Below are 17990 nucleotides of genomic sequence, written 5' to 3' on the forward strand. Positions count from 1 at the left end.
GCCCTGCCCGAAGAATCGCACGCGGCCGACAGTCGCCATGTAATTCGTTGTAGTATTCGTTCGTGTATTAGCGTCTCGCGTGATTGTGGTATTTGTTCGTGTATTAGCGTTCCGCGTTTGTGTATTAGCGTTTAGAGTAATAGCGTTGTGTGTAATGTAACGAAGTGTCCTTCGCGGCTGACGGAAATTGTCGCAGAACGGGGGAGTACGGTTCGCGCAATAAGGTCCCGAGGCGGGAGGCACGAGTATTGGGTATTGTGTCGTGTGGCGAGGTGCCCTTCGCGGCTGACGGAAATTGTCGCGGAACGGGAGAGTACGATTCGCGCAATTAGGTCCCGAGGCGGGAGGCACCTGTATTGGGTATTGCGGACTTCGCAAGGTATCGCCGCGTTCGTTGATGTAATGCGGGATATCCGGCGTGGAGTCATTACGGGGCTTTTCGTGGGACGCCGCGACTAGCCATTATGGGACCATTTGCGAGACGTTGCGAATGGGCATTTCGGGCCTACCAACTGGGGAATGGGCAGTTGGAAAGTAGTCGCGCGTAGGTATTGTGTATTGCGTTGCGTTCGTGTAATCGCGTATTGTGTATTGCGTTCGTGTAATCGCGTATTGTGTATTGCGTCCGTGTAATCGCGTCTTGTATATTGCGTTCGTGTAATCGCGTCTTATATATTGCGTTCGCGTAATTCGCGGCAATCAATTATAGCAGTCGATGTTTTTTTTGCGCTCTTATCCGCCGCATCATATTCGAGAAGTAACCATTGTAATTCACCGATTCATTCCGAAGTAACTTGATTCAGAAGTAACCTTTGTAATTCACCGATTTATTCTAAAGTAACTTGATTTTGAAGTAACCTTTTCTTTCAAATACATTACATTGTTATTCTTATGATTTGTGTGTGCTAATTGCGTTGCGCTTCCCTCTTCCTCCCCTCCGAGATCTAACAGCGATCTAAAGTTTCTAGAATTCACGCCTGAGATATTTTGCGTTTGAGTATTAGTGTTGGAATTAGAGTAACGTGGTGCGCGTATTCGCACCTGGCGCCCATATCGAGCTTTAGTGAAAATACCCGGTCGAGCTACCGTTGATTTTTTTTTGTTTGGGAAATATTTAGGGAAGCGACGGCGCGCTCCTTCTCGGCCGGCGAGACCGAGGGGACATCGTCGTCGTCGTCATAATATATATGCATGTATATACACACACAGCAAGTTTCTTTACACATTTATATTCTACAAGCGATCGAGATGTCTATTATGAACAAGATTTGTTACGTTTTTAATTTTTAAGCGTGATATTCATTACGGATAATATTTATTGCACGCTTATGCTTTTTAAGCGTAATATCTACTACGGGCAAGATTTGCTGTTATAAAAATATATAAAAAAATCTTATTAATCTAATAATAGGGTATTATAATAGGATATATTTATAATTAAACAACTAGCAATATACCTACATACATCTTTATTAATCAATCAGGTAATCTGTAATGTCACATATTTGGCGATTTTGGAAACATTCCTCGATCCATTTACATTTGACAATTTTTATACATGTTTGCTCACGTGCATTCACGTTTCTCACAATAGTGATTGTCTCATCGCTTGTGTCTTCTACAAACGCATGCGTAACGGTATTATCTATTTGGTCTTTAACTGTACCTGACATGAAACGGAATTTCGTGCGGCAGTGTGGTCTAGTGGTAGAGCGCCAGACTCGTAATCTGAGGAACCAGGTTCGAGTCTACTAGAGCCATGGAATGTTTTTCCGAAGCTGCGCCCCTCCATGCAAAAATCAGGCCATTGTGCGGAACAAACTGGGCTCCGTCTTTCGGAAAGAGACGTTAAGCCGTTGGTTCAAAGGATTGGTGACACGTTTAAACCAGTCCAAAGTTACAACATTTTTTACTGTTCATTAATTGACCCTGATCTACAACTGATGCAAAGTTTATTGCACAAAATAAACGATCAACTCTTGGGACACTGATTTATTAAATTATATATACAGAATTAGAACAATACTACCTAAATTCACTTAAAATTAGTTTACATGAATTCGAGATCATATCACTTCATTTTTATTTTTAACAACTTGTACATATATTCAAATATAATTAGTAGCTTACAAAATATATAACTTGTATACATATAAGAAATATAATTGCAACATATTTTCCCGTCCCACTTAACACAGACTGCGGACTGTCGGATATAAAAATGTCAAGTATCCGGTGTGGTTAAAAAATATTTTGCAAAGCACATACATGCTTCACCCAACTTGCAACATATATAACACACATCATTCACACATTACAATTAAATACAATGACCATTGCAATACATAATATAAACACAGAATAAAAAAATATAAGTATAATAAAAAAATCGCACACATTCTAGGCATACAAAATTTTGAATACATACAATCACACTTTTACAATCACACTGCTTCTTCACATACAACTACACTTCTTCTCAGATGCAACATGTTCTGCTTTCGCTAGAATTTTGCATCTTTCCTTCGATCTCATCTTCACCCCAAATCCACCACACTGCCTGAAGGCATACCTTCCTAACAGGAAAATATGACATCTTCAGGTAGATGATTGATCGAAGTAGAAGGACCTACCTAACTGATTTTTTTAACTACTCATACATGCATTTACAATTTAACATTCATAAAACGAAATTATTTACGTCTTTTTTTAATAGAATTCTTATAATCCTGTACAATTTTTTTTCTTTTGTTTACATTATTTTTATATGATTCACGTATTCGTTTCATATCACACACGTCATTTATGACATCGCGCTCTAACATTTCTATATTATTATTATTAATATTAATAATTGCATTCTTATGATTACACCACGATACAATATTATTAATCGCAATTATACGCACTACAATTTTATACATATTGGCATGATGTTCTATGCATTCATGCCAATCCATATTAGCGTTCCAATTTTCTAAAAAATCTAACAGTACTTTTAAAACGTTACGACGATGAGCTCTAGTTTTTAACAATTTATTTGTAACGCTTGTAATTTGTTTTATGAAAAATAAAAATGAATTATTTCTTAAACTATTTTCGCAATTTGTACAAGAATTAACTTCTTTAAGAACTAACTTAACAATTTCATTTTGGTAATCTACAGAAGATGCTACAATTACTTCATCGGCAACATTTTTATCCGTAATTAATTCAGATGCTATATCGTCATTACACATAATATTACGCATGTCGTTATGTTCTAAATAATTTTCAAATGTATAGTACCCTCTATAAGTTTGGAAACACTCTATAACAGATGCCGTACGTGCGACTATTTACAGATAAATAATCACACGGGAGCGATCTGTGCAGATTTTTGGTATGAATATATCGTAAGACGTTCAAATGATGATATATATTTCCACTTGGGACACTTGCAACACTTGTACATGCCGAAAATATGTCGGATGATCATTTCGCGACACCGAAGTGCTCGGAGTTGAATTTGTTGAACAGCGAATCACAAGTCACAGGTGCACCTTTGGGAAGTTCTCCAGCAAGAATGAAAACGTATCTCGACTGAACTCTGAAAGTTGATCCACCGTATGCCGAGAATATGCAAGGCAGTCATTAAGGCAAAAGGTGTGGTTACTTTAAGGAATGTAAAATTTAATGGAAATTCTTTATTTTAAAAGCCTGTCGGATAACGTATGTATGTATGTATACCTTCATTTTAATTTTCTTTAGTTAAATAAACACTTACAAAGCAAAATATATTGATTTTATTATGTACTATTTCCTGTATATTGCATTTTATAGAGTGTTTCCAAACTTATGGAGGGTACTGTACATTACAAATTAAAATTATCATTTGTAACTTCACAATTACCGCGACGCATTGAAATACATTGCATATTATTTACAAGTAAAGTAAAAAACGATTCTTGAAATTGACGAGGTGTGGGATTAATATTACGTACAGCATGACTATGAACTTGGCCAAAAAAATTTTCTAATGGATCCTGATTACAAAATCTAGTATTTAATTTTTCAAAATCATATTTTTCACTTAAAATTTTCCACAGTTTTTTAAACCCGTCAATTGTAAACAACCAATTTTTTAAAGTTGGTACCGATTTATTTACTGTACGCGAAATTTTGTCAACGAATGCTGTTTTACGCAATATATTTTTCGCATTTACCCAAAATAGATAATGATTGCTGTCTTTAGTTACAGAACAACGCAAATCGTTGCTGTCTTCTCTTTTGTCGTATCCATTCACGCTGTCAAAAAGATCGTTGAAGAAATTTACTGCTGTCGCTGTTGCTATTCCTTCTTTTTCTCCTATTTGAATTTCTTCATTGTTTATAGATACCGTGCCTATATAAATATAAACATATATATTAATAAATACATAAATTAACACACGAATAAAAACCTAATACATTTATAAACTAATAAATAATACACTAATAAAAAAATATAAACGTTTACAATAATCTCCATTCAAATATTTGTATGTGTGTACATTTTAACCAAGTTAAAAAATAAAACAAATTATACAAATATGATAGATATTTTTTTTATAGTTACACAATTTTTTTCTTATACTATTTTTTGTGCAAAGAAGAAAAATTACAGGCAACTAGAATTACAGTTCTTAAAGATTTAATTATTTATTCTTTTCTTATTACGTAAGTACTTACATTTCGATGTTGCGAATGTTTGAATAGCACTAGCCATCGTTCCACTCATTGCTTGGACTGCATTTTTTACACGCATTTTACTTATTTTTTCTTCTACCATATGCTCCGCTGTAATTTTCTTTAAAAGTGGTCGAATTGTATTGATCTTTTTATCTATGATCCAAGCTGTTTTTAATATATCCCACGATGCAAATTGGTCTTCTTCTCCCGGAGCATTGGAAACTTGTAATATATCTTTCGATAGCCAATTATTTCGAATACCTTTGATCAGATGTGGAGGATCATATAAATGTATTATTTCCTGGTTTCCAACTTCGTATGTTTGATCTATAAAACAAGACAAATTAAAATAAATTTATGCATGCGCACATACATTTACATCTTATTTCTTATTTATATATTTACTTTGTGCTCTATTTTCCAAATTCCTTTTCTTTGTTGTTTGAAATAATAGCTCTTTAATTGCAGCTACATTAGAGGAACCTTGATCGCACACCGTTGCAACTATGTGGAAGCCTGTTTTTGTAATTTCTGATACTACTTCTTTAATGCATCTAATTAACTGAGCGGTATTAGTCTGTTTATCACAAAAATTAAATAAAAGTGGCATCTTCCAGCCAGAATGTAATCCGCGTAACATAAAAACTAAAGCATTATTCGCGACTTTTCCCGTTCGATTGTTGCCCCAATCCTCAAGACCACAAATGACATCCTTCCGAATGTCATAAGTGCACTTAGGTTGGATAGATACCTCATCCCACATCAGAATACATATTTTTTCTTTCATTGACATTTTTTGAGCTACACTCTCTAAATGTCTCAAAATAAATGGGTTTAATCCAGGATATACAGGTATTTTGTGCAACACCGATTGTAATGTTTGTATCGAAGGAATTTGTTTAAATATTGATCTTAAAGTATTATATGCATGCTTCCCCATAGTCTTGTAAAGTGTTAATGCGAAGGCTTTCTGTTCTACACTATAACGTTGTCCCTGCAGAATATAAAATGGTATTATAATCAAATTTACAATATTATATAATAGTAATTACAAAAATTAACATGTAATAAATATTTGAAAGTAATATATTTTGTTTATTAAACGGTAATTTCCATCGTTTTATATATATATTAAAATTATTATATACTTTCGGGCGTATTTCTTTTACAGAATATCTATTTAATAGAAATCGCTATAATTTTGACCTCATTTTCTGTATTAAGATCAATTAAAAACTACTAATTACTTTGCTACACAGTACACGCACACGCGCGCGCGTGTATATATATATTTGACTGTGTTGTGTATATGCAATTTATTTTTGTTTGCCCACATATAAAATCAGAAAATGTTTCTTTTTGTATGATTTAAATGGATTTGAACGAATAAATTAACAAATGAATGTGTGAATAGAGATGCGTGTGTGTGGGTGTGTGTAACATATTTTGTAAAGTGTATATTTTTACATAAAAATATTTTAATATAAAATAATAATAATTAATAATAACTAAAATTACAACATTCTATTAAATGACGATCGTGTTCGCGAAATCGCTGATTAATCCCGGCGATGGTAGCGGGATGAGAAGGACGCGCGTGGAGAGTGTTAACAAATTCTTTCTTTTGTTTAATGTAACTCAGACCACAGTCTGAGCCGTCTTTAATGCGTCTAAATATATACAATCTGACCTGAGAAATGATGAGCGGTGTATGAATGATAAGTCTTTGATGCGCGAGACAATTATATGAATTGCCTCGCTCGTGGTGATTCGCCCGTGAGCCGTTGAGACACGTGGCGGTCGGCACTCGCGCACGTGTGAGCCTGAGTCGTCGTGTTGATGTACCAGAGCTGATGAGCGGTCTCTTTACACGTTAAATCACTGCGATGGGCACTTTAAGTATCTCGGCAGCTTCAATCCGTAGTCCCACTAGAGAAACGCACAGAGCACACGTCGTACGTCTCGTCACAGCGCGGACATTTTTCTCTCTGGCGCGAGGGAGAAGTTCGCGATGAGCGCGCCTGTGCTTGCGCAAGCACGGGCTCTGCCGCGTCGATCCGGCCTGTCGATACCCGATCGATGCTGCCATCTGATGAGATGGCGCAACGCGATAGCGGAATCTCGAACATTCCGCCCGCCATCAGCAACCTTGTTGATGATTCCTTACTCTTGATCCTTTATCCTGATGAAATGGGTAATATGGCAAGCTTGGCAATGGGCTGGGTGAGCATCGTGGTGGCCGTCTTGAGGGTAACCACCCTAGTAAGTCCATCCTTTCCGGGGTGCAAAGCAGTTACTCTTGCGAGTGGCCATTTGCACGGTGGAGAACGTTCGTCGGTGATCAGCACGATAAAACCCACCTCGATGTTGTTGTTAGGATGATGCCACTTGGATATCGCCTGCTGGCGTTGCAGATAATGAGCCGACCACTGTGCCCAAAAATGTTGAATATGCTGCTGGATGAGCTGCCACCGAGATAGTCGCGAGGTTGCCAGGTCGATCAGAGATGGCTCGGGTATGGTAGTGAGTGGACCTCCAATGAGAAAATGACCTGGGGTGAGCGCTGAGACGTCTTCAGGGTCGTCGCTCAACGGTTCCAAAGGCCTTGAGTTGAGAATGGCTTCGATTTGCGTAAGCAACGTTGTTAGTTCTTCCGTCGTGAGTAGAGTCTCCCCGATGGTCCGTCTCAAATGAAACTTCACGGACTTTACAACCGCCTCCCACTTGCCCCCCATGTGTGGAGCACCTGGTGGGTTGAACTCCCATTTCGTGCCGTCAAGTTGCAAGACTTGGGCAATTCGTTGACGTTCTTGAGCGCCTTGGACGAACATTTTCTTGAGCGCGGCGTCTGCTCCAATGAAAGTTGTCCCGCAGTCCGAGTACATGGTCTGAGCAATTCCCCTTCTCGCTGAAAATCTTCGGAAGGCTGCTAGGAATCCTTCTGATGAGTAGTCACTGACTACTTCGAGATGAATTGCGGAGGTGGAGAAGCAGACGAACACACAGATCCATCCCTTGTATGTTTTGGCACCTCGTCCCTTCCATGTCTTGATGGTGAGCGGTCCGGCATAGTCGACTCCTGTATGAGCAAACGGACGTGACGGCGTAACCCGAGAGAGAGGTAGTTGGCCCATCAGTTGATGAGCACGGATCCCCCTCTGCCGAGCACACACGACACACCGTAAGATATGAGACTTCACCGGAGCCCGTCCGCCGATGATCCAATATTGTTGCCTGACATGAGCCAATGTCAGCTGTGTTCCTCCATGTAGAGTACGCAAATGGGCGTGGGCGATGATTAAAGTTGAGAACCGTGAGTGGCGAGGTAGAATCGCCTGATGTTTGTTGTCTTGAGCTAGTGCTGATTGGTTGAGGCGGCCGCCAACTCGGATAACCCCTTGAGCGTCTATGTACGCAGTCAATCGACTGAATGCGTGAGTAGGTGGTAGTCTCGAATTGGCCGTGAGCATCTTGATCTCATGCGTAAAGTATGCCGCTTGAGTAGCCTTGATCCACAATCGTCTGGCCTTCTCCAAAGCTGAGTGCGAGTCCAGTGACTTGGCTCGGCGCTTTCTCAATAGAGAGATAAACCTGAAACAGAGAGCTGTTACTTTCAATAATTTATTGAGGGTTGAGTACCTATATATGAGGTCCCAGTGGTAGTCCGACTGAGATGCCGCTGCATACAGCGCAATGCCAGGACGAGCCTCATGAGTGCTCAACTCGTCCGACAGCGCGGGTTGTGATGGCCATGCGTCAGGTGTGAGTATCCACGGTGGTCCCGTCCACCATAATGAGTGGCTTTGAAGTTGAGAAGTAGTCAATCCTCGCGATGCGCAATCGGCCGGATTGGATGTCCCAGGTACGTATTTCCAGTGTGCCTTTGCAGTGAGATCTTGAATCTGAGAAACTCGGTTTCTCACAAAATCCTTCCAGCGCGATGCATGAGATTTGATCCACGTGAGTGTCACAACAGAGTCCGTCCACAGGTGAATTGCTGTAACGTTCAACTTCAAGGTGGCTTGAACGTATCGCATGAGCCTTGAGAGCAGCAGTGCTGCGGTGAGTTCAAGTTTCGGGATGGTGAGCCGTTTGAGCGGTGCTACCTTAGTTTTGGAGCACACCAATGAAATCGTGGCGCCGTTAGAGCTGCGGACGGTGATATATACGACTGCAGCCATTGCTAGTTGAGAAGCATCAGAAAAGCCGTGAAATTCCACTGACAAGGCACTCCATGTGTTATACCATCGAGGTATTGAGATTCTGCTTAAGCTGGTGAGTTCTTTTCTGATGGTGAGCCACCGTGATGAGAGCTGGGATGGCAGTGGTTCATCCCATCGGAGCTTATGAAGCCACAGCTCCTGCAAGAGCATCTTCGCCTTGATCACTACTGGTGATGCAAAGCCTAGTGGATCGAATATCTGAGCCACTTCAGACAAAACGAGGCGTTTGGTGAAATGATTGGTGTGCGATGAGATCCTTGTTGAGAATGTGAATGAATCTTCGTAAGGAAGCCATTTTAATCCGAGGATTTTGGTTGTGCAATCGTCAAATGCAATTTGTGAGCCTTGGTCCTTTTCTGCTTGAACCGCAGTGAGCACATCTTGATGAGTCGCGTGCCACTTTGATAATGGAAAACCGCCCGCCATGCACAAACTCTTTAGTTGCAATACAATTTCTTTTACCTGCTGAACTGTGTCGGCGCCTCCAAACGTGTCGTCAACATATCGACCCTCAGTGAGTGGCGGCACTGCAAGGGGAAACTTATGGCCTTCATCCTTCACCAGTTGCAGCAGTGTTCGCACTGCTAAGAACGGGGCACCCTTGGTACCATACGTGACCGTTGTTAGATAATTTTCCACTTCCTTGAGTTGTTTGTCTATCCAGAGAACCCGTTGTAAATTCCAGTCATCCTTATGTACGTTGATTTGCCTGTACATCTTGGTGATGTCAGTGGCCACTAAATGCCGAAATTGTCGAATCCAGAGCAAGACGTCTGTGACGTCTAAATGCAACTTGGCTCCCGTGTACATGAGATCATTAAGTGAGCGACCGGAAGTAGATGCACTCGAGCCATTAAACACCACACGTAATTTTGTGGTTGCACTGTCTGGTTTGAGCACGCCGTGATGTGGCAAGTAATAGTGCGCGTGCTGGCTGGAAACGGGTGAAGCCTCCGTCATGTGATTGAGCTCTCGATATTCTGTCATAAACTGATGATACAGGCGTCGATAGTTGTCATCTCGTGAGAATCTTCTGAGTAAGCCCTGCAGGCATCGATGCGCAGTGTGATATGAATCCCCAAGAGTATCAGGTGATGATTTTAACGGAAGTCGAACCGTGTATCGCCCTGTTGAGTCCCGCGAAACAGTGCTCTTGTAATATTCTTCACATCTTTGTTCGTCAGGCGTAAGATCATGAGTATTACTTGCAGGCACTTCTTCTTGTATCCAGAATTTCGCCAGCAACTCGTCGAGAGCATCTTCTCTCTCCTGAATCGAGGCATGATGCACTGCAGCAGATGCCGATGATGATGTGTCGACAGGTCCAAGGACGAGCCATCCAAACATTGAGAGCTGCGCAATTGGCATCAATGGATCTTGTTTGATGATGTTGGGCTTGATGATCTGCCCATATGAATCAGCTCCAATGATGATATCTACTGGCCGTGGTGTGAGGAAATCTGGATCGGCCAAGGTTAACTTGGTGAGATGCGGCCATTCCTGTGGTGCAACGTTGAATGATGGCAAGATGTTGGTTAACGTCTGCAGAATGTGAGCTTGAATGATGACGTCTGATCTTGAGTGAAGTGAGGCAACTCCTCGAGTTTGAGTTGACTTTTCGCCCCCAATTCCGGTAATGATGATGACAGAATGATGACGAGGAATGTTGAGCTGACGAATGAGTGATTCAGAAACGAAGGTGAGTTCTGAACCTGAATCGATGAGAAGCCGTACGCGCTGAGTAGTCACAAATGAATTTATCTGCGCCAGGGCCGTAGCTAATAATGTTGAGTGTGATGAGCGGGCCAAAGAGGAGTGAGCGACGATTGCACCATCTTCCTATTGAGCTGACGCAGCTGAGCTGGTGCTCGGCTTCGCTGATGAGTTCGCCTGATGAGCATCATGCAGCATCGTGTGGTGTCGGTTGGTGCACTTCTTGCACCCCCGTGAGCTCTTACATGAGCGGACGTTGTGGCGGCCGAGGCAATTGAAACAGAGCCTCCGTGAGATGACGAGTTTCTGTCGTTCGACCGGTGAGAGATCCCTAAATTTGGTGCACGTCACAACGAAATGCGTGTCGTTGCAGCAGTCACACGGGTACACCGTGGAGCTGTCTGATGATTCCGTGCGGGCCGGTTGAACTGCCGCATGGTGAGCTGTCGAAGGGCGCCTGGATGCTGAGGCGACCGTGCTCCCTGAGCTGGCCGTGGACTCTACTTAAGAATCATGGGTTTATAGTTGAGGACGAGAACAATGTATTAATCAAAAGGTATTCCAATGATACAAATGGGACGCTATGGTCATGCGGGAAAAAGTAAGGGATACAGAATTAAAATAAAAAAATTTTTCATGAAACACCCACCCACCCACAGACACACACGCATACACACACACGCATGCGCGTGAGAGGCAAGGGGACTCACGTAAATCAAGCACCCCAAGCGTGAGAGGCAAGGGGACTCACGTAAATCAAGCACCCCAAGCGTGAGAGGCAAGGGGACTCACGTAAATCAAGCACCCCAAGCGTGAGAGGCAAGGGGACTCACATAAATCAAGCACCCCTCAGGGATGAAAGCCCCGTCACGTCCACGTCGTTCATCCTGGATAATGCTAAGCACGGGAAAATGCGTCAGTCGGTCTGGAGCTGATTGACCATCAAACAGAATCAGTCCAGCGCGCAACCGGTGTTTCTAATTCTAGCTATATCTCAGAAACAAATAATCATACCGAAACAAAACACAAAGCATTTTAAAGCTAAAAGTAGGTACTTTCGCGTGGCATTAATGTAATTGAGGTAAAAAATTGGCTGCCGTGCTACAACGTCACGAAAACCATCAAAAATGCCGTTTTTACAACTTTGAGGCCATTTTTCTCAAAATTGTGACGTGCTAACCGAATTTAGACAACGGATTCGTGTTCAGCAGGCAAAAATACATCGAAAATGACTATTCACACTCATGTAATCGACCAAATTTAAAATTTGTTGCATAATATTATCGTGCTTTTAATGGCTTTTTCCATTCTAATCGCGATTCTGAGTCCGCCATTTTGAATTTTCAAAAACGCCATACGGCATCGAAAAATAGACGCTTCAACGAAAATTTTAAGCCATTTTGGAGCATTTTATCTCAAAAATTGAAGTGGGCAGGGGGGGTGGCCTTTTTGACAGAGAACGCCCCATATATGTGTGTGTGTGTGTGTGTGTGTGTGTGTGTGTGTGTGTGTGTGTGTGTGTGTGTGTGTGTGTGTGTGTTGTGGGGGGGGGGGGTGCGTGTGTTTGTGTGCGTGTTTACACACTCACACAAAACAGTTTCAATATTTAAAATATAGTATCAGAAATATAAAATATGCAATATATGATAGAAATATATAATCAATATACAGATAATACAATATACAGACAATGGAAATTAAGTTCTATTTCTTCGTAAACTCAACGTTATTGTAGACATCTGCACCACCTTTGCTGACAACAATCTAAAATAAAAAATAAAATTTGTATGTAAAAATTGCGTATAGGAATAAAATACATAATTCGTACTAAAAATATCATTATTTACTTACATATTTTATGTCTTATATTTCTAAATATTATGCGTTGTAAGGATTAGCCTTTTTTCCTCTTCTATGTTTGAAATTTAACTATTTTGTTCCTTTCCACATTTTTCCATGTATCCTTTATCTTAAAATCTGTCACCTAAATACATAATTAATCTTAGTTAAAAAATTTTAAAGTTACATTAGATTAAAATGTTTAAGAACTCTTGCAAGTAAAAAAAACTTTCCAAAACCTTATTGAACCTTACCTTGCTGAAAATATTTTCTTCAGTTACCCAAAATAAAATATTGCCTTATAAGATAACTGTACATAACATGCATATCACAAATGCATTTAAAGATCTTAAAGTTCACAATGCAAAATCGATAGGTTGAAAATCAGGAAATAGATCGATAGTCCAGACGACACATTAGTGTCTCAAAAACAGATACACACCATAATCCACACGCAGGAAAATTAGCACATACATAAATATAATCAGTTAATGAGCAGATCGAAAAAAAGTGTAATATAAATTTAAAAAATGAAATATAAACTGGCGCAAAGCTTTTATGTTTATAATTAAAATGTTAAATTTATATTAAAACGTTAAAAACCCATATTAATAAGATGTTATCCTCGAGACCAATATATAATTGTAGATTATAGAAAATTAATTATAGAAAATATAATAAAATAATTATAAAAAAAATATATAAAATAATGGGCATAAATACGTGGAATAAAGATACAAATTAATAAATCAACATTAGATTATAAAAATTTTTGAAAATAGATATTGTAAAGTAATAAAAAACATATAACATCTAATTAACATAATAATTGAAAACTATAAGAAAATAAAGAAAAGAAATAAAATAAATAAGAAAAAAAAGAAAGAAGAAGAAAGTAAAAAACCAATTAGCACCATCATCAATCAGTTAAAAACCCTTTTACCATAAAACACGCCATATTGTTATTGTTCCGTAGTTATACACATACAGTAATAAAAATAAGCAAATATAAATATAAAATTCACACATGTATAATGATCAATATGTATAATTTCTCGTAAGAATATCGGTTTTATATATGTGATGCATTCATATTAGCAAACATATTAATAACATTGATAAAACAAAAGAATAAAAGAAATATTTAAAAAATAAAATAGAAATTAAGACTGCGTTCCGAAATTCACTACTAGTACTGAAAATCTATAATGTGTGTGTGTGCGTGACATAAATTATAGATTTGCAATACTGGCAGTGAATATCGGAACGCAGCCATAGAAAAATAAAATAAAGAAATAAAAGAAATAAGAAAGTACAAAGATAATAAAACATTATGGTAACAAAATTTTAAACAAACATACCCCTGATGCACGCTTAAGATTTTTTTCAATCATATCGAAAAAGATTTTCTGATATTTTGTCAAGTCTGTAGTAATATTCTTCCATTTGTTTCGTTGTAAATTCTTCTTTTCTCTTCTCTGTTTTTCAATAATTTTTTTCTTTTTATAAATGGATTTCTTCATTCTTCTCATATTCTTCTGTAATTCTAGCACTTTGTCTTTAGAATTCAATGATATAGAATTACGATTGCACTGCACATTTTCAACTGTTTTATTGATTTTACTAGTACTGGCATTACATGACATAATGTCATTATTATTATTACTGTTAATATTGATATTAATATTAACAGTTTCTATTTCATCTGCTAGATGCATAGATGGAATAGCATCATTTTTTAGTACACGTCTTTTTGTGTCAACAAAAATCACATGATCTGGAAAATGTAAAGTACAGATCCGTAATTCTTTCAGTATTGTATTCGATGCACCTGTAATATAAACAAAATCTTTGTAAACATATTATATATTACACACACACACGCACGCACGCACACACGCGCGCATACACACATACACACCCACCCATACACACACACACACACACACACACACACATATATATATGAGTGCGTATATGTGCGTATGCTTATATTTCCAACATAAGCAAATATAAGTATTATTTCCATATTAATATAAATATTATTATTTCTATGTTACCTATCAAATCAGTCCGTCCAATTGTTCTTAGCCATTGTTCTGCTTTTTGTGTATCTCGTGGAAGCCTATGTACAGGTGTACAGCTGTCCTTCGAAATGCATTTGGGCACACAGCACTTACGTACCATCTTGGTATAAAATTACTTACTAAAATACTAATAATTATATTAATATACTAAAATGACAATATATATATTTAATATTAAAGACTAATATATTATTTAATATTCTAAACTAAATATTATATAAATATTACATATATACTAGGTGCGCAACTAAGTTTCCGGGTTTTTTTGATCAATAAAAAATGGAAAATTTCAAGAGAAATACAAAAAATGGTTTATTCAAAGTATTGTCCCTCGCTAGCTATACATTTTCGCCATCTCTCTGGCAATACATGAATACCGCGACAATAAAACGACGCGTCTTTGGACCGAAACCATTCATCCAACCAATTTTGCACTTCTTCGAAATTGGTCAAGTGTAGCCCAGCCAAGCCATGCGCCATCGACCGGAACAAGTGATAATCGGAAGGCGCCAGGTCTGGCGAATACGGCGGGTGCGGTAGCAGATCCCATTTCAGCGTTTTGATGGTGTCCTGGACGATGGAACTGCGATGGCACGGAGCGTTGTCGTGCTGCAATATCACTCGTTCGTGTCTCATGTCCCATTCTGACCGTTTTTCGAGCAATGTATGGTTTAAATTGATCAGTTGTTGTCGGTAGCGATGCCCATTGACAGTTTCGCCCGGTTTCAGCAGCTCATAGTACACGATTCCTTTCTGGTCCCACCAAACGCAGAGCATTGTCTTCTTTCCAAAACGATTTGGCCGTGCCGTCGATGTTGATTCTTCACCAGGTGAAAGCCACGATTTTTTGCGTTTGGGATTCTCTAAATATATCCACTTCTCATCGCCAGTAACAATTTGATGAAGAAAACTCTTTCTTTCATGCCGCAAAAGCAAAATTTCGGAAGTGGCTCTTCGATTTTCCATCTGTCTCTCAGTCAACTCATGCGGCACCCATTTTCCTTCCTTTTGAATTTTTCCCATGGCATGTAAACGTTTGGAAATACCTTGGTGAGTCATGTTTAATGCCTCCGCAAGTTGATCTTGTGTTTGCGTATCATCTTCATCCAATAACGCTTGCAGATCGGCGTCCTCAATTGTTTTTGGCCTTCCGGAGCGCTCCTTGTCCTCAGTGTCGAAATCGCCACTTCTGAAGCGTTTAAACCAATCTTCACAGGTAGTTTTCGATGGTGCATGTTCGCCGTAGGCCTCCTCAAGCAAACGACGTGCTTCAGCTGCATTTTTTTTCAAGTTAAAGCAGAAAAGCAAAGCTTCCCGCAAATGCTGTTTATTTGGCACAAAACATCTCCGTTGTTAGAAAAAATATTTTTGCGTTGCGATATGTGTTTATATAACGACTGGTTATTGTTAACAGATGTCCAAGCTATAACTTCAGACAACTTTTGACATGTAAGTCGAGTACATGTGTTATTGGTGCCATCTATGTGTGAAACCCGGAAACTTAGTTGCGCACCTAGTATATATATATATATATATATATATATATACTATATATATATACTATATATATACATACTAGCTGGTTACCCGGGCTTCGCCCCGGAGGACATATGTAATAAGACACGCAAATAGTCTCTCTCTCTCTCTCTCTCTCTCTCTCTCTCTCTCTCTCTCTCTCTCTCTCTCTCTCTCTCTCTCGAACTTAGATCCCGACTCCGTACACGTAATCAGCTGTATAAGCAAGCCAAACGTTCCAATAGTCTTCTTGGCTATGCTAGATACCGACTTCTTCGCAACCAGCTTAACACTGATATCAAGCGCGCCAAGAGTGATTTTCACTTTGCGTCTCTTACTAACATTACTGACTCTGCTAAATTGTGGAGAGAACTTGCCCGTCTTGGTCTTGTCAAGTCTATGTCGGTTTCTCCTCTCCGCTTTTTCTCACCAGATCAACTGAATTCATATTACGTCTCTGTATCTAATACTTCATCACCTTGCTCATACATTAACTTCATGTCAGCCATTGCTTCAGTTTCTAGTCCTTCTCAACGTTCAAAATTTGTTTTCTCTACTATTCAGCCTGATGATGTATATAAACTTATCACAAATGAACCTCTTCATTCCTATGCATCTGGCCAGGACGGCATTCCGCTTTATGTACTCCGTGTTGCCTGGCCTGTTATTTCCCAATGGCTCACTTCACTGCTCAATTGTTCACTTCAATCCTCCGTATTTCCTTCATTGTGGAAACGTGCGTTGATCCGCCCTCTCTCTAAGATTCGCACTCCTCTGTCTCCATCTGATACTCGACCTATTGCTAACCTTCCGGAAATGTCTAAAATCCTTGAACGAATAGTAGCCTCACAGATCACTGACTATTTAAATAAGCATAATCTTTTAAATCCCAGACAGTCTGCGTATCGTTCAGGTTACAACACGCAATCTGCACTTTTACGCGTCTGTGATGACATAAAAAAGGGAATCGATGACAGGCTTATCACAATCATGATTCTCTTCGACTTCAGCAAAGCCTTTGATACTGTTCCACATCTCCGTTTACTTATGAAGTTAAAAGAATTAGGATTTTCTGACGAGGTCCTTGTGTGGATATTCTCCTATCTTACTGGCCGCTCTCAAGCTGTAATTGATGATGAAGGTAATCTCTCTGACTGGTTGTTCACATCGTCCGGTGTCCCTCAAGGCTCTGTACTTGGTCCTCTTCTGTTTGCACTGTATATTAATGATATTGGTGGTTTTCTGTCGTTTGTGTATCATATGCTCTTTGCTGATGATATACAAATATATCTCCAATGTTCTCGTGCTGACATTCTCCATGGTCTTGAAATGATTTCTAGAGATGCGAATGCTATTTTTGACTATGCAAATTTGAATGGTCTTAAACTTAATCCTGCGAAATCGAAGGTATTAATTTTTGGTAGTCATTCCTATGTCAATGATATTGACTTCCATTGCTTACCACCTATTATTGTAAACCACACACCCTTACCCTTTGTTAATGATGCCAGGAATTTGGGTGTAATTTTTACGTCTAATCTGTCTTGGAGGAAACACATTTTACACATCTCTCAAAAAGTTCATTATTCTTTGCATAAACTTAAGTTTAACAAAAATTCTCTTTCTACGAGGTTAAGGATAAGGCTGGTATTAGCTCTAATTATGCCACACATTGATTACTGTTGCTTAGTCTATCATGGTTTAAGTGGAGAGTTGAATACCTTATTACAAAGACTTGTCAATTGTTGCATTCGCTTTATCTTTGATCTTAAGAGAGATGAACATATTACTCCGTATAGACGCCAATTAAGATGGCTTTCAGTTGAAAATAGAAGACTATATTTTCTTGGTTGTCAAATGTTTCGCATACTTCACATGTGCTCCCCTTCTTACTTGAATGAAA

The 17990-nt window shown here is 39.1% G+C and overlaps 1 protein-coding gene across 1 annotated transcript; it reads right to left on the reverse strand.

Moving 5' to 3' along the window:
- Window positions 1-6887: 6887 nt before the first annotated feature.
- Window positions 6888-14694, reverse strand: LOC139784115 (uncharacterized). Its single transcript, XM_071723280.1, has 3 exons — window positions 14546-14694; window positions 13847-14316; window positions 6888-10604 (listed from the first exon to the last, which is right to left on the reverse strand). Exons 1-3 carry the CDS (start codon window positions 14670-14672, stop codon window positions 6888-6890), a joined length of 4314 nt encoding a protein of 1437 aa, XP_071579381.1. The 5' UTR covers window positions 14673-14694.
- Window positions 14695-17990: the final 3296 nt, after the last annotated feature.

Source organism: Temnothorax nylanderi, unplaced genomic scaffold (genome assembly GCF_030848795.1).
Source record: "Temnothorax nylanderi isolate EJ_2023f unplaced genomic scaffold, tnyl_v1.0 TNYL_tig0586_pilon, whole genome shotgun sequence".
NCBI classification, from domain to species: Eukaryota; Metazoa; Arthropoda; class Insecta; order Hymenoptera; family Formicidae; genus Temnothorax; species Temnothorax nylanderi.

Bases quoted from the DNA above. Each gene is read 5' to 3' on its own strand.
- LOC139784115 (XM_071723280.1), bottom strand. From the start codon at position 14,672: ATGGTACGTAAGTGCTGTGTGCCCAAATGCATTTCGAAGGACAGCTGT. The intron at 14,317-14,545 runs GTAACATAGAAA...TTTATATTACAG, and splicing joins TGGACGGACTGATTTGATAG to GTGCATCGAATACAATACTG. The intron at 10,605-13,846 runs GTATGTTTGTTT...CTCATTCGTCAG, and splicing joins ATCTTAAGCGTGCATCAGGG to CTCAACATTCCTCGTCATCA.